At 48.3% G+C, this 18,570-nt stretch overlaps 1 protein-coding gene across 2 annotated transcripts in view; it reads left to right on the top strand.

Annotated features, from left to right (window-relative positions):
* The window catches only part of LOC122929085 (GRIP1-associated protein 1-like), a 61,590-nt gene that overhangs the window by 30,525 nt on the left and 12,495 nt on the right, over positions 1-18,570 (top strand). For both annotated transcript variants that reach the window (XM_044282539.1, XM_044282540.1), the window contains 3 exons: positions 16,300-16,427; positions 17,040-17,162; positions 18,343-18,436. In XM_044282539.1, coding sequence (XP_044138474.1) covers positions 16,300-16,427; positions 17,040-17,162; positions 18,343-18,436 — 345 coding nt within the window. The remainder of the gene's footprint in view (positions 1-16,299; positions 16,428-17,039; positions 17,163-18,342; positions 18,437-18,570) is intronic.

Here is an 18,570-nt window from a genome sequence, read left to right as displayed (position 1 = left end):
AACGCCCCCCCCCCTCCCCCCACGCTACGCCACTGGCCAGCGGGGCTCAAGAGGCAACTGCCTTGGGCCCCCCAGGAGCAACTGGGCCCGGGGCAGCTGCCCCTTTTGCCCCGCGTTAAAGACGGCCCTGACACTCACCTTTTGGTTTCTGGCAACCATAGTACCAGATTCATCCCATGAGAGACGCCAACTGTGCCCGAAAGACCCCAATGATTTATAAAGGGGGGCTGTCATGGTGTGCGTGGTCTTGATGGGGAGAATACCCTGTATGCTATTGTATTAATATATGCCATTCTTTCCATCAAATGAAAAGGAACTACGGGCAGACTCTGAGGGTAGTGTAAATGTAGCCAGGCAGCTTTGTGGTATTGTGAGCAATGTCTGATGCAGAATCCTTAAAGGGCACCTGTCAGTAGGATCAATCCCATTAAACCAAGCATGCTGCCTGATAGCGTTACTCCTGCTGGTTAAAATGATACCCGTCTTGTGAAAATCGGTTAAGGTGTTTCCCGAGAAAAAGAGCGTTTTATTCTGTATACCAATGAGTGCTTCAGTACACCAAGGGGTGGGGCCAGCAGAGGAAAGCTAGACTCCGCCCCTCAGAGCACTGAAGCCCTTATTTGCATTAAAAATAAAAGTCTCTCTTTTCTCAGGAATGCTGCAACCGATTTTCACAAGACAGGTGTCGTTTTAATCTGCTGGATTAACCCTACCAGCCCCTGTACCTAGTTTAATAGAGGTGATCCTAAAATGTGCCCTTTAAGAGCATAAGTGTATTCAGTGAGTGCGGCCTCTGTGCCAGGGCCCACCGTGGGAATATATTCTCCATTGTAATGAGGCAAAATTATACCTCCGATCTATATTTGTAGATTAAAACTGTTTGGTGATGCCATATTTCCGTGCCATATGGCTGCACTACTGTTGGACTCGGATGACAACATGTCGTTTTCGGATTTGTAAGGTGCGGTGTTGTCATGTAGACCTTGTGCAGATGCAAATCACAACCCGCGTTAATATTTACATCCTAACTGGTTAGAACAGTGTTGGACGTGTGTATGTGGCGACGTTCCTCTAGGGTGTAACATGAATTCAAAAGATTTGAGAATGAATAAGCTTACGCAGGCTAAGTGAATAAATATATTTACTAAGTTTGATTAACTATGAATAATTAAAAGTAAATAAACATCGCTAGCCCCTCCTCCAGTGTGCATCGCGCATGTCTCTGGGATCACTCAGGAATGTGTTCTTATCAGCACAATGGTGGATGGGTACTATCCCTAACCCACTACATCACAGGGAAAACTTTACAGTACAGAGTATTGAACGTAATATAAAAGAGGACAGAATAAAATTTGGATAGTGCTTAAAAATACCCCTACAATACATTCCACCTATTCTATATACAGTATATTGCCTAGTCCAGGCATCCTCAAACTGCGGCCCTCCAGCTGTTGTAAAACTACAACTCCCACAATGCCCTGCTGTAGGCTGATACCTGTAGGCTGTTCGGGCATGCTGGGAGTTGTAGTTTTGCAACAGCTGGAGGGCCGCAGGTTGAGGATCCCTGGCCTAGTCATTAGACAGAAAACTACTTTGGAACACATGGCAACTGCACCTGACAGAAATCACCTTTTCAGAGTCTCTCGACTGTGTAGCCTGGAGGGTAGGATTGGGCATATGAATTTGAACATGCCCGATCCTTTTGTTAGCTGCTGCCTCAGGATGCCGTATTGAGAACGTATGGATGTGTATTGGAGGGGGATAGCTGTTCAGTAATATAGTGATGGCTGGCCTGGCTGGGAGGAAAGTGCAGGAGTCCCTAATGGTATCTGGACTGCTGAATGTTTTATTACTGACAATAACGAGATAATTACTGGACCGAGATAATTTTCCTCTCGCATTATAACGCTGCGGTCGTTCCTTTGAAAATGCTAAACAATCATTTCTGACCCTACTGATGACTTGCCACGGAGATCCTCATTATATGTGCTCTCCATCATTAGCTGGGAAAGCTGCCCTTATAGCTCATGCGGTGTGTTATTATAGACTATACAGATTAGTACACGCTGTGTTATTATAGACTAGTGCAGGATTATACACGGTACACGCTGTGTTATTATAGACTAGTGCAGGATTATACACGGTACACGCTGTGTTATTATAGACTAGCGCAGGATTATACACGGTACACGCTGTGTTATTATAGACTAGTGCAGGATTATACACGGTACACGCTGTGTTATTATAGACTAGTGCAGGATTATACACGGTACACGCTGTGTTATTATAGACTAGCGCAGGATTATACACGGTACACGCTGTGTTATTATAGACTAGTGCAGGATTATACACGGTACACGCTGTGTTATTATAGACTAGCGCAGGATTATACACGGTACACGCTGTGTTATTATAGACTAGCGCAGGATTATACACGGTACACGCTGTGTTATTATAGACTAGCGCAGGATTATACACGTTGTGTTATTATAGACTAGCGCAGGATTATACACGGTACACGCTGTGTTATTATAGACTAGCGCAGGATTATACACGGTACACGCTGTGTTATTATAGACTAGTGCAGGATTATACACGGTACACGCTGTGTTATTATAGACTAGCACAGGATTATACACGTTGTGTTATTATAGACTAGCGCAGGATTATACACGGTGCACGCTGTGTTATATAGACTAGCGCAGGATTATACACGTTGTGTTATTATAGACTAGCGCAGGATTATACACGGTACACGCTGTGTTATTATAGACTAGTACAGGATTATACACGTTGTGTTATTATAGACTAGCGCAGGATTATACACGGTGCACGCTGTGTTATTATAGACTAGCGCAGGATTATACACGGTACACGCTGTGTTATTATAGACTAGCGCAGGATTATACACGCTGTGTTATTATAGACTAGTACAGGATTATACACGGTACACGCTGTGTTATTATAGACTAGTGCAGGATTATACACGGTACACGCTGTGTTATTATAGACTAGTACAGGATTATACACGGTACACGCTGTGTTATTATAGACTAGTGCAGGATTATACACGCTGTGTTATTATAGACTAGTACAGGATTATACACGGTACACGCTGTGTTATTATAGACTAGTACAGGATTATACACGGTACACCGCTGTGTTATTATAGACTAGTGCAGGATTATACACGGTACACGCTGTGTTATTATAGACTAGTGCAGGAATATACACGGTACACGCTGTGTTATTATAGACTAGTACAGGATTATACACGGTACACGCTGTGTTATTATAGACTAGCGCAGGATTATACACGGTACACGCTGTGTTATTATAGACTAGCGCAGGATTATACACGGTACACGCTGTGTTATTATAGACTAGTGCAGGATTATACACGGTACACGCTGTGTTATTATAGAACTAGTGCAGGATTATACACGGTACACGCTGTGTTATTATAGGACTAGTGCAGGATTATACACGGTACACGCTGTGTTATTATAGACTAGTACAGGATTATACACGGTACACGCTGTGTTATTATAGACTAGTGCAGGATTATACACGGTACACGCTGTGTTATTATAGACTAGTGCAGGATTATACACGGTACACGCTGTGTTATTATAGACTAGTGCAGGATTATACACGGTACACGCTGTGTTATTATAGACTAGTGCAGGATTATACACGGTACACGCTGTGTTATTATAGACTAGTGCAGGATTATACACGGTACACGCTGTGTTATTATAGACTAGTGCAGGATTATACACGGTACACGCTGTGTTATTATAGACTAGTGCAGGATTATACACGGTACACGCTGTGTTATTATAGACTAGTGCAGGATTATACACGGTACACGCTGTGTTATTATAGACTAGTGCAGGATTATACACGGTACACGCTGTGTTATTATAGACTAGTGCAGGATTATACACAGTTACACGCTGTGTTATTATAGGAATAGTGCAGGATTATACACGGTACACGCTGTGTATTATAGACTAGTGCAGGATTATACACGGTACACGCTGGTTATTATAGACTAGTGCAGGATTATACACGGTACACGCTGTGTTATTATAGACTAGCGCAGGATTATACACGGTACACGCTGTGTTATTATAGACTAGTGCAGGATTATACACGGTACACGCTGTGTTATTATAGACTAGTGCAGGATTATACACGGTACACGCTGTGTTATTATAGACTAGTACAGGATTATACCCGGTACACGCTGTGTTATTATAGACTAGTGCAGGATTATACACGGTACACGCTGTGTTATTATAGACTAGTACAGGATTATACACGGTACACGCTGTGTTATTATAGACTAGTGCAGGATTATACACGGTACACGCTGTGTTATTATAGACTAGCGCAGGATTATACACGGTACACGCTGGTTATTATAGACTAGTGCAGGATTATACACGGTACACGCTGTGTTATTATAGACTAGCGCAGGATTATACACGGTACACGCTGTGTATTATAGACTAGTGCAGGATTATACACGGTACACGCTGTGTTATTATAGACTAGTGCAGGATTATACACGGTACACGCTGTGTTATTATAGACTAGCGCAGGATTATACACGGTACACGCTGTGTTATTATAGGACTAGCGCAGGATTATACACGGTACACGCTGTGTTATTATAGACTAGCGCAGGATTATACACGGTACACGCTGTGTTATTATAGACTAGTGCAGGATTATACACGGTACACGCTGTGTTATTATAGACTAGTGCAGGATTATACACGGTACACGCTGTGTTATTATAGACTAGTGCAGGATTATACACGGTACACGTTGTGTTATTATAGACTAGTGCAGGATTATACACGCTGTGTTATTATAGACTAGTACAGGATTATACACGGTACACGCTGTGTTATTATAGACTAGTGCAGGATTATAGACTAGTGCAGGAATATACACGGTACACGCTGTGTTATTATAGACTAGCGCAGGATTATACACGGTACACGTTGTGTTAATTATAGACTAGTGCAGGATTATACACGGTACACGCTGTGTTATTATAGACTAGTGCCAGGATTATACACGGTACACGCTGTGTTATTATAGACTAGTGCAGGATTATACACGGTACACGCTGTGTTATTAAGACTAGTGCAGGATTATACACGGTACACGCTGTGTTATTATAGACTAGTGCAGGATTATACACGGTACACGCTGTGTTATTATAGACTAGTGCAGGATTATACACGGTACACGCTGTGTTATTATAGACTAGTGCAGGATTATACACGGTACACGCTGTGTTATTATAGACTAGTGCAGGATTATACACGGTACACGCTGTGTTATTATAGGACTAGTGCAGGATTATACACGGTACACGCTGTGTTATTATAGACTAGTACAGGATTATACACGGTACACGCTCTGTGTTATTATAGACTAGCTACAGGATTATACACGGTACCCGCTGTGTTATTATAGACTAGCTGCAGGATTATACACGGTTACACGCTGTAGTTATTATAGGACTAGTGCACAGGATTATACACGGTACACGCTTGTGGTATTATTAGAACTAGCGCAGGATTATACACGGTACCGCTTGTTGTTATTATAGACTAGTGCAGGATTATACACGGTGCACGCTGTGTTATTATCGACTTATTGTGCAGGCTTATACACGGTACACGCGGTGTTAATTTATAGACTAGCTGCAGGATTATAACCGGTACACGCTGTGTTATTCTAGACTAGTGCAAGGATTATACACGTTTACACGCTGTGTTATTATAGACTAGTGCAGGATTATTTACACGGTACACGCTGTGTTATTATAGACTAGTGCAGGATTATAACACGGTACACGCTGTGTTATATAGACTAGTGCAGGATTATACACGGTACACGCTGTGTTATTATAGACTAGCGCAGGATATACACGGTTACACGCTGTGTTATTATAGACTAGCGCAGGATTATACACGGTACACGCTGTGTTATTATAGACTAGCGCAGGCATTATACACGGTACACGCTGTGTTATTATAGACTAGTGCAGGATTATACCACGGTACCGCTGTGTTATTATAGACTAGTGCCAGGATTATACACGGTACACGCTTGTGTTATATCGACTAGCGCAGGATATACACGGCACGCTGTTTTATTATAGACTAGCGCAGGATTATACACGGTACACGCTGTGTTATTATAGACTAGCTGCAGGATTATACACAGGTACACGCTGTGTTATTATAGACTAGTGCAGGATTATACACGGTACACGCTGTGTTATTCTAGACTAGTGCAGGATTATACACGGTACACGCTGTGTTATTATAGACTAGTGCAGGATTATACACGGTCACGCTGTGTTATTATAGACTAGTCAGGATTATACACGGTACACGCTGTGTTATTATAGACTAGCGCAGGATTATACACGGTACCACGCTGTGTTATTATAGATAGTCGCAGGATTATACACGGTACACGCTGTGTTTATATAGACTAGTGCAGGATATACACGGTGCACGCTGTGTTATATAGACTAGGCAGGATTTACAACGGTACACGCTGTGTTATTATAGACTAGTGCAGGATTATACACGGTACACGCTGTGTTATTATAGACTAGTGCAGGATTATACACGGTACACGCTGTGTTATTATAGGAACTAGGCAGGATTATAACGGTGCACGCTGTGTTATTATAGACTAGTGCAGGTATTATACACGGTACACGCTGTGTTATTATAGACTAGTGCAGGATTATACACGGTTACACGCTGGTTATTATAGACTAGTGCAGGATTACACGGTTCACGTTGTGTTATTATAGACTAGCGCAGGATTGTACCACGCTGTGTTATTATAGACTAGTGCAGGATTATACACGGTGCACGCTGTGTTATTATAGACTAGTGCAGGATTATACACGGTACACGCTGTGTTATTATAGACTAGCGCAGGATTATACACGGTACACGCTGTGTTATTATAGACTAGTAAGGATTATACACGGTCCACGCTGTGTTATTATAGACTAGTGCAGGATTATACACGGTACACGCTGTGTTATTATAGACTAGTGCAGGATTATACACGGTACACGCTGTGTTTATTATAGACTAGCGCAGGATTATACACGGTGCACGCTGTGTTATAGACTAGCGCAGGATTATACACGGTACACGCTGTTTATTATAGACTAGTGCAGGATTATACACGGTACACGCTGTGTTATTATAGACTAGTGCAGGATTATACACGGTACCGCTGTGTTATTATAGACTAGTGCAGGATTATACACGGTACACGCTGTGTTATTATAGACTAGTGCAGGATTATACACGTACCGTGTGTTATTATAGACTAGCGCAGGATTATACACGGTACACGCTGTGTTATTATAGACTAGTGCAGGATTATACACGGTACACGCTGTGTTATTATAGACTAGCGCAGGATTATACACGGTACACGCTGTGTTTTATAGACTAGTGCAGGATTATACACGGTACACGCTGTGTTATTATAGACTAGCGCAGGATTATACACGGTGCACGCTGTGTTATTATGGACTAGTGCAGGATTATACACGGTACACGCTGTGTTATTATAGACTAGTGCAGGATTATACACGGTACACGCTGTGTTATTATAGACTAGTGCAGGATTATACACGGTACACGCTGTGTTATTATAGACTAGTGCAGGATTATACACGGTACACGCTGTGTTATTATAGACTAGTACAGGATTATACACGGTACACGCTGTGTTATTATAGACTAGTGCAGGATTATACACGGTACACGCTGTGTTATTATAGACTAGCGCAGGATTATACACTGTGCACGCTGTGTTATTATAGACTAGCGCAGGATTATACACGGTGCACGCTGTGTTATTATAGACTAGTGCAGGATTATACACGGTACACGCTGTGTTATTATAGGCTAGTGCAGGATTATACAGGGTACACGCTGTGTTATTATAGACTAGTGCAGGATTATACAGGGTACACGCTGTGTTATTATAGACTAGTGCAGGATTATACACGGTACACGCTGTGTTATTATAGACTAGTACAGGATTATACACGGTACACGCTGTGTTATTATAGACTAGCGCAGGATTATACACGGTACACGCTGTGTTATTATAGACTAGTGCAGGATTATACACGGTACACGCTGTGTTATTATAGACTAGTACAGGATTATACACGGTACACGCTGTGTTATTATAGACTAGTACAGGATTATACACGGTACACGCTGTGTTATTATAGACTAGTGCAGGATTATACACGGTGCACGCTGTGTTATTATAGGACTAGTGCAGGATTATACACGGTACACGCTGTGTTATTATAGACTAGTACAGGATTATACACGGTACACGCTGTGTTATTATAGACTAGTGCAGGATTATACACGGTACACGCTGTGTTATTATAGACTAGTGCAGGATTATACACGGTACACGCTGTGTTATTATAGACTAGTGCAGGATTATACACGGTACACGCTGTGTTATTATAGACTAGTGCAGGATTATACACGGTACACGCTGTGTTATTATAGACTAGCGCAGGATATACACGGTGCACGCTGTGTTATTATAGACTAGTGCAGGATTATACACGGTACACGCTGTGTTATTATAGACTAGCGCAGGATTATACACGGTACACGCTGTGTTATTATAGACTAGCGCAGGATATACACGGTGCACGCTGTGTTATTATAGACTAGTGCAGGATTATACACGGTACACGCTGTGTTATTATAGACTAGCGCAGGATTATACACGGTACACGCTGTGTTATTATAGACTAGCGCAGGATTATACACGGTACACGCTGTGTTATTATAGACTAGCGCAGGATTATACAGGGTCCACGCTGTGTTATTTTGGGGGGCTGCGGACTCCTCCTGTAGCGAGATGCCAGGCGCGGTGCATACGTGCCTCTCGCTTCGCCCTCCTCCAGGCTCTGCAGTGAGCGGCTCGGTCTCCAGAGACGTCTCGTTATCTCCACATCATTGCCAATCCTCGGCTGCCCGGTTATAAATGGAGCTGTCAGGGCTTTTGTTTTCCTCCTTTATTCCTGACACAGAATCTCCGATACTTGGACGCGCTGCAGTGGAGCCGCGCGCTGTAAAGTGATCCTGCTGCAGCACCGAGCCTCTGCCTCCAAGTCAATGAGAGCGTCTGGGGTCAGGAGCGCCTCGTCGCTGTCTCGTCACCCCAGGCTCCGCGTCCTCTCTCTCTGCGCCCTCCCTAGGCACGGGCGCTCAAAGGGCAAAACTTATGCCAGCCAAGGGGGTAGGTAGCCAGGTCCCTAACATGGGTGATGCCCCCCATGGGAGCTTTCATAGCGTTAATATGGGTTGTCACCCAGCTATAATAGAAAGTTGTCTCTATAGAGCAGGGGTCACAGCTGGTGTGAAACTACAACCCCCAGCATGCTCCATTCATTTCAATGCTAGCTCCAAGAACAGCCAAAGAAGTGTACATGCTGGGGGTTGCCTGTTGCTGACCCCCTGGTATTGAGCGTGCTCGGTGGGAGTTGTCACTCCGCTTCCCAGTGGACGGAGGTCTTTTAGACCGCGCGTACTGTTTACACCTACTTTTTGCTTCATTTAATCTGGCATAGACAGGATTATTATATATTCTGGATCATCGGATGGGCAGAGCGGAGCAATCTGAATGCAGCGGTAATCTAAAAAATCCTTGACAAGTGTGCATGCTGGGAGTTGTAGTTTAACACCAGCCTGGGTGCCGCCGGCTTCATGCCCCCTGGTATTGAGCATGCTCATTGGGGTTGTCACCCCGCTTCAAAAGGGGCGGAGATCTTCTACTTTTTGCTTCCCTTAATCTGGCATAGACAGGATTTAATGTTCTGGATCATCGGAGGGGCAGGGCAGGACACTCTGAATCCTGCATGCTGGGAGTTGTAGTTTAACAAGAGCCGGGGGGTGCCACTGGTTGCTAATCCCTGGTCACTGTGCATCACAGGGGCGGAGGTCTTCTAGGCCGGCCTATGCATACCTTCTACACATACTTTTTGCTTCCCTTAATCTGGCATAGACAGGATTTAATATTCTGGATCATCGGACGGGCAGGGCGGAGCACTCTGAATACAGCAGTAATGTTAAAAATCCTTGTTACGTGTGCATGCTGGGAGTTGTAGTTTAACAACAGCTAACCCCTGGTCACTCTGCACCTAGACCTGCCTATGCGTACTTTTTACACTTACTTTTTCCTTCCTTTAATCCGGCATAGACAAAATTCCTATATATTCTGGATCATCAAACGGGCAGAGCGGAGCAGTCCGTATATAGTATATTGCGGTATTCAAAAAAAAAAATCCTTGAGAAGTGTCAGGCCGGGAGAATTTCTGGACTAATGAATGTCGGATTAAAGGAATTTTCACTGTATACGGGTACTTTCACACTAGCGTTAAAGTTTTCCGGTAGTGAGTTCCGTCATAGTGGTTCAATACCAGAAAAAAAAAACCGAACGGAGCAATCCGTATGTCTTCAGTTCAGTCCCTCTTACGGTATTTGGCCGCAGCGGTATTTTCTCCGGCCAAAATTCCGGAACACTTGACGGAATTCCGGAGGCGGCATTAATTTCCATTGAAATGTATTAATGCCGGATCCGGTACCAAGTCCTCCGGTGAAAACAGGCCTTTGAAAATGTGAAAAAAAATACCGGATCCGTTTTTTCCAGATGACACCAAAGAGACGTATCCGGTATTTCAATGCATTTGTCAGACGGATCCGCAAACAAATGGTATCCGGATTTCCGGATCCGGCAGGCAGTTCATCTAACGCTAGTGTGAAAGTAGCCTAAATTTGGTATTCTCCTGTGAAGGATCCTGATAAGTTAGAAGCGGCCACTAGGGGCGCTGTCCCATTGGAATTGCCTGTGCATGCGCGGCTCCACTGACTGCGCACGCTCTTTATATTCTAGGGGACATTTCTAGAGAAATCATTCTCTAGAGATTCGTCCAGTCAGTAGGAGACACTGCCGCGTCCTGACGTCTGGTGATTGATTGTACATTGACCCAGTGCTCCGAAAATAGTCCTCAGGTCATCCTCCTGGCAGAGCTCACATTTAAAGGGACACTACGGGCAAAAGATGGAATTTTAGTCATTGGCCGCATTAGAGGTGCCCCATCCACCCCCAAAATTTTACTTTCAAGGTCCGGGCTGTATCGGCAGGCCCAGGCAGTGGGTTTCATGGCCAGCTTTGGCGCCTTCACTATTTGCAGCTCGGAGTATCTGGGAAAGCTGGGTGGATAGCAGCCATATTGGTTGTCACCCAGCTTTCCCAGGGACAGAAACAGCCCGGGCTGTAAAGAAACTGCTGAATAATTTAAGAGCCCATTGGAAGGATGTGGAAAGCATGAGGTTTCCGCTGCGCGTCCGTCGTCTACATGTATGCGGAGCCCCCATAAATATTACAGTGGATTCCCGCAGTAATGCGCCGACCTCCCGGCTCCTGCTTCTGAAATGGACTTTCCAGTTTTACGTAAAGGAGGCGGAAGAATCGTTAGCTAATGAGAAGCCCAGCCGCTTCGGAATAAACTGTGGATTTTAGTTTCATGTCACTTTCAAGATCTCTGCTTGCTGCTAGTGAATGTACTTTACATTTAGAGGTTGCGAAAAACGTTCCTGATCATGAGGGCCCGAGTACAGTCAGCAAGCCGCACACCAAACGCTCTGGACAGTTTTCTATCCACTGACAGCAAGCACAGCTCTGACTGGTGAGGAATTAAAGAGAACGTTTTACGTCAATAGACTTTGTGCTTAAACTGAAAAACCTTCCCGAGTACAGTCAGCATGTCGTGTAGGACAGCTTTTGAGCCTCTGTGGCATGTTTCCATTCACTGACAGCAAGGACATATCTGATGAATGAGTAATTAAAGAGAGTGTTTCGCACAAGTAGACTTTATGAGGGCCCCTTACAAGAGAGGGCCGGAGTAAAGTCAGCATGCAGCACACAATGACACCTTTTGAGCCTCTAGGGTGTGTTTCCATTCACTGAGAGCAAACAGTTCTGAATGATGAGAAATTAAAGAGAGCGTTGGACATACAGACCTACTGTACATGTCAGTTCTGCCAACCCCACACACACACACACACACACACACACACACACACACACACATACACACACATCTGGGCGGGGCCTGTACCACCTTTCATCCAGGGCCTCCTGGTTCATGAATATAATGCTAGAATTGAAGAGAATACTGAAACTTCGACAGGCAGAGCGGTGGGAAAGCACGCAGCAGGTGACGAGCATATGCCGGCTTTGTCAGTTCTCACTTTTACCCAGTATGCGGGCAACAGGGGTATATGAGGGTGTGATTGGCACCGGACGGGCTCCTTCTCTCTGCATACAGACGAGGATGCTCTGAAGCCCACCCGCGCCTGTTCATGGATGCATGTGAGCAGCCGGTCTCCCACCCCTCTGCCGCTGTAGTGCAGGCCGCCCCACCGCTCCCTCCTTCCCCGTAATCCCACTAGAAGCATTAAGACTTTCAGCAGAGCATTAATATTTCATTGCTGTGATGAGTCAGGAGGAGGGAGGCAGCGAGAGGCGAACCCAAAATCAGGGTGGAAAGTGCTGAGCCCAAGGAATGCTGGAAGTGATGGCTGCACCAGGAGGATGAGGATGGAGCGTCACTGCGTATAGGGCAGGGGGTGACCGGTCCTGTACACTGTGTATAGTGCAGGGGGTGACCGGTCCTGTACACCACGTATAGTGCAGGGGGTGACCAGTCCTGTATACCGTGTATAGTGCAGGGGGTGACTGGTCCTGTACACTGCGTATAGTGCAGGGGTGACCGGTCCTGTACACTGCGTATAGTGCAGGGGGTGACCGGTCCTGTACACTGCGTATAGTGCAGGGGGTGACCGGTCCTGTACACCGCGTATAGTGCAGGGGGTGACTGGTCCTGTACACCGCGTATAGTGCAGGGGGTGACTGGTCCTGTACACTGCGTATAGTGCAGGGGGTGACCGGTCCTGTACACCGTGTATAGTGCAGGGGGTGACCGGTCCTGTACACTGCGTATAGTGCAGGGGGTGACCGCTCCTGTACACTGCGTATAGTGCAGGGGGTGACCGGTCCTGTACACCGCGTATAGTGCAGGGGTGACCGGTCCTGTACACCGTGTATAGTGCAGGGGGTGACCGGTCCTGTACACCGCGTATAGTGTAGGGGGTGACCGGTCCTGTACACTGCGTATAGTGCAGGGGGTGACCGGTCCTGTACACTGCGTATAGTGCAGGGGGTGACCGGTCCTGTACACTGCGTATAGTGCAGGGGGTGACCGGTCCTGTACACCGTGTATAGTGCAGGGGGTGACCGGTCCTGTACACCGTATAGTGCAGGGGGTGACCGGTCCTGTACACCGTGTATAGTGCAGGGGGTGACCGGTCCTGTACACTGCGTATAGTGCAGGGGGTGACCGGTCCTGTACACTGCGTATAGTGCAGGGGTGACCGGTCCTGTACACCGCGCATAGTGCAGGGGGTGACCGGTCCTGTACACCGTGTATAGTGCAGGGGGTGACCGGTCCTGTACACCGCGTATAGTGCAGGGGGTGACCGGTCCTGTACACTGCGTATAGTGCAGGGGGTGACCGGTCCTGTACACTGCGTATAGTGCAGGGGGTGACCGGTGACCGGTCCTGTACACTGCGTATAGTGCAGGGGGTGACCGGTCCTGTACACTGCGTATAGTGCAGGGGGTGACCGGTCCTGTACACCGTATAGTGTAGGGGATGACCGGTCCTGTACACTGCGTATAGTGCAGGGGGTGACCGGTCCTGTACACCGCGTATAGTGCAGGGGGTGACCGGTCCTGTACACTGCGTATAGTGCAGGGGGTGACCGGTCCTGTACACTGCGTATAGTGCAGGGGGTGACCGGTCCTGTACACTGCGTATAGTGCAGGGGGTGACCGGTCCTGTACACCGTGTATAGTGCAGGGGGTGACTGGTCCTGTACACTGCGTATAGTGCAGGGGGTGACCGGTCCTGTACACTGCGTATAGTGCAGGGGGTGACCGGTCCTGTACACTGCGTATAGTGCAGGGGGTGACCAGTCCTGTATACCGTGTATAGTGCAGGGGGTGACTGGTCCTGTACACTGCGTATAGTGCAGGGGGTGACCGGTCCTGTACACTGCGTATAGTGCAGGGGGTGACCGGTCCTGTACACCGTGTATAGTGCAGGGGGTGACCAGTCCTGTATACCGTGTATAGTGCAGGGGTGACTGGTCCTGTACACTGCGTATAGTGCAGGGGGTGACCGGTCCTGTACACTGCGTATAGTGCAGGGGGTGACTGGTCCTGTACACTGCGTATAGTGCAGGGGGTGACCGGTCCTGTACACCGTGTATAGTGCAGGGGGTGACCGGTCCTGTACACTGCGTATAGTGCAGGGGGTGACCGGTCCTGTACACTGCGTATAGTGCAGGGGGTGACCGGTCCTGTACACTGCGTATAGTGCAGGGGGTGACCGGTCCTGTACACTGCGTATAGTGCAGGGGGTGACCGGTCCTGTACACTGCGTATAGTGCAGGGGGTGACCGGTCCTGTATACCGCGTATAGTGCAGGGGGTGACTGGTCCTGTACACTGCGTATAGTGCAGGGGGTGACCGGTCCTGTACACTGCGTATAGTGCAGGGGGTGACCGGTCCTGTACACTGCGTATAGTGCAGGGGGTGACCGGTCCTGTACACTGCGTATAGTGCAGGGGGTGACCGGTCCTGTACACCGTGTATAGTGCAGGGGGTGACTGGTCCTGTACACTGCGTATAGTGCAGGGGGTGACCGGTCCTGTACACTGCGTATAGTGCAGGGGGTGACCGGTCCTGTACACTGCGTATAGTGCAGGGGGTGACCGGTCCTGTACACCGTGTATAGTGCAGGGGGTGACTGGTCCTGTACACTGCGTATAGTGCAGGGGGTGACCGGTCCTGTACACCGTGTATAGTGCAGGGGGTGACCGGTCCTGTACACCGCGTATAGTGCAGGGGGTGACCGGTCCTGTACACCGCGTATAGTGCAGGGGGTGACCGGTCCTGTACACTGCGTATAGTGCAGGGGGTGACTGGTCCTGTACACTGCGTATAGTGCAGGGGTGACCGGTCCTGTACACCGCGTATAGTGCAGGGGGTGACCGGTCCTGTACACTGCGTATAGTGTAGGGGGTGACCGGTCCTGTACACTGCGTATAGTGCAGGGGGTGACCGGTCCTGTACACTGCGTATAGTGCAGGGGGTGACCGGTCCTGTACACCGCGTATAGTGCAGGGGGTGACCGGTCCTGTACACCGCGTATAGTGTAGGGGGTGACCGGTCCTGTACACCGTGTATAGTGCAGGGGGTGACCGGTCCTGTACACTGCGTATAGTGCAGGGGGTGACCGGTCCTGTACACTGCGTATAGTGCAGGGGGTGACCGGTCCTGTACACTGCGTATAGTGCAGGGGGTGACCGGTCCTGTACACTGCGTATAGTGCAGGGGTGACCGGTCCTGTACACTGCGTATAGTGCAGGGGGTGACCGGTCCTGTACACTGCGTATAGTGCAGGGGGTGACCGGTCCTGTACACCGCGTATAGTGCAGGGGGTGACCGGTCCTGTACACCGTGTATAGTGCAGGGGGTGACCGGTCCTGTACACCGCGTATAGTGCAGGGGGTGACCGGTCCTGTACACCGCGTATAGTGCAGGGGGTGACCGGTCCTGTACACCGCGTATAGTGTAGGGGGTGACCGGTCCTGTACACCGTGTATAGTGCAGGGGGTGACCGGTCCTGTACACTGCGTATAGTGCAGGGGGTGACCGGTCCTGTACACCGCGTATAGTGCAGGGGGTGACCGGTCCTGTACACCGCGTATAGTGCAGGGGGTGACCGGTCCTGTACACCGCGTATAGTGCAGGGGGTGACCGGTCCTGTACACTGCGTATAGTGCAGGGGGTGACCGGTCCTGTACACCGCGTATAGTGCAGGGGGTGACCGGTCCTGTACACCGTGTATAGTGCAGGGGGTGACCGGTCCTGTACACCACGTATAGTGCAGGGGGTGACCGGTCCTGTACGCCGCGTATAGTGCAGGGGGTGACTAGATGACTATGGTCTCTGTCGTGGCTCATGGTAGCCTTGGTTTCACCTAACATCTGACCAGCCATGTGAGCTTGTGTCTTTTCTCCATGTTCCGCAGCTAACAACCCCCATTCTCCGCTTTAGGTTTGGAGGACTTGGTACTGGCCGAAATTAGCTCTCCCAGCCGGACCCAGACGGGCGATAGCAGCAGCGTCTCCTCCTTCAGCTACCGAGAGATCATGAAGGAGAACGCAACCCCCAGCAGCAATAAGGTAATGGTGTACTGTCGGGGCATGCTGAGAGTTGTAGTCTAGCAGCCGCTGGTGGTGGAGACCACTGCTCCAGATCACCGTCATCTTGGATACAACTTTTAATCGCCATCCTTCTGACATTGGACTCTCCTTGCGTAAATCGTTTGCGTCATCGGCCCTCGCTCTAGATGTGTCAAGTCTGGGCCTCCTCAGATCTTCAGTCATGGAGGAGAAGATAGGACTTTGTGATGTGGCGGAGATATGTCCGGGCGTCTTCCGATCTCTCGGGCGGCTTTTCTCCAGACGTCTCAGGAGGTTAATTAGCTGGTAGGATCTTTGCTCCTGGGTTCATCTGGATGAATTCTTCCTCCTTGGAAGACAATGGGATAGAAGATGAATGGCTGATGATAGGGATGTTCTGTAGATGCCACCCAGGGGTCTCCTCGTGGTCTGGCCTCGGCTCAGTCCTCAGTACATTAAGGATGGCGGGTGAGATCGGAAATAAGGGCTGTGCGCCAGCGGAAAGTATTTGAGAGAGCAGCTCTGAAGGCTTGGATTATGGAGGGGTTTAGGGTGGGGTGTAATGTGGAACTGTGTTCATGCTGGGTCCTATATAACAATTCTCCCCTCTAGTCTAACAGCGGAAGCCCCCAGTCCCAGCCGCAGAGACCGGCCGAGCTGTCAGATGATGAGATGTCCGACCTGTTCCAGAGATTAGCCGAAATCCAGCAGGAAAAATGGTTGCTGGAAGAAAAGGTAACCTGCCCTTGTCCCGTCTTAAAGGGGCTGTGCCAAGTTTTGAGGTTAACCCCTATCCACAGGATAGGGGATAGCATAACTGATCTGTGGGGGTCCTCCGACCACTCCCGAGATCCCCCAATCTAATGCGTCATGCTGCTCCATTTATTCTCTAAGAGACCGCCGAGTGCAGCCCTCGACGTCCCATAGAGAGTGAATGGAGAGGCATAGTCCATCAATATCTGATCCTCTGCACAAACTTGTCTACCTGCTGCCACCACTAGAGGGAGCTCCCTGTATACTCGTTCTGGATTGAACTCCATAATAACAGTATGCAGTGTGCTCCCTCTAGTGGCGGCTGCAGGTAGTCATCCTATAATTATTTGTCAGTGCAAGTCTTAAACTGGCCGTACACATTCAGTACCTATTCCTCCTGAACCCCCCCCCATCGCTCGCTTCATACACATGCATGCTCAGTTTGGTTGAGCATGCGTGTGTTCTTGATGAGTTGGGAGTAAGCCGTGGCCATAAACCCTCGTGAAATTGAGCATGCCCTATCCTCTCCAAGTGAATGGGATTGATCTGCAATACCAAGCACAGCCACTTTACAATGTACGGCGCTGTGCTTGGTGTACTGTGAAGTGCTCGTGCTAGAGGTCAGACCCCCCACTGATTTGATATTGATGCCCTCTCCTGAGGGCTCTTGTCCATGGGCTGCATCTGGTATTACGTCTCAGCCCCAGTCTCCCAGCTGCAATACCGGACAACGCCTGTTGGCAGGAGTGGCGCTATATCTCCACATCCTGCTTTTGTATCTCTGTCAGCTGCTCCTAATTTGCCCATCTGTGCCATGAAGCTGATGGTGATATGATAAATCTTGACCACTTGACGCCCAGTGTATTAAAGGAGTTGCCCAGGATTAGAAAAAGATGGCTGCTTTGCTGCAACAACAGCGCCACACCTGCCATAGGTTGTATGTGGTATTGCAGCTCAGTCCCATTCACTTCGGTAGAGCTGAGCTGCAGTACTAGGACCAACCCGTGGACAGGCGTGAAGGAAGCAGCCATGTTTTTCTAATCCCGGGCATCCCCCCTTTAAGGCTTTCTGAAGCCGGTTCGTCCGGACGGATCATCCGCCGTTTTCATCTCTTACCAGCGCCGACTGTGGATTTAATTTGAGTTTTGTGTCTCTGCCGCAGGTGAAGCACTTAGAAGTGAGCAGCGCGTCTATGGCCGAGGATCTGTGCAAGAAGAGCGCCATCATTGAGGCATACGTCATGGACAGCAGGATCGGTGAGTGCCCCCTTAGGCCGGGCGGTTCAGAATACGGATGCACTTCAGTCGCCCTTACTCTCTGGTTTCATGCACCGTGATTGACAGCCGTCGTTTTTTGTTACTGACACCTTTTCCTTGTCATTTTGAAATGA

Source organism: Bufo gargarizans, chromosome 2 (assembly GCF_014858855.1).
Source record: "Bufo gargarizans isolate SCDJY-AF-19 chromosome 2, ASM1485885v1, whole genome shotgun sequence".
Lineage (NCBI taxonomy): Eukaryota > Metazoa > Chordata > Amphibia > Anura > Bufonidae > Bufo > Bufo gargarizans.
Note: the sequence above shows the minus strand (reverse complement) of the source record. Positions and strands in the feature narration are given on the sequence as shown.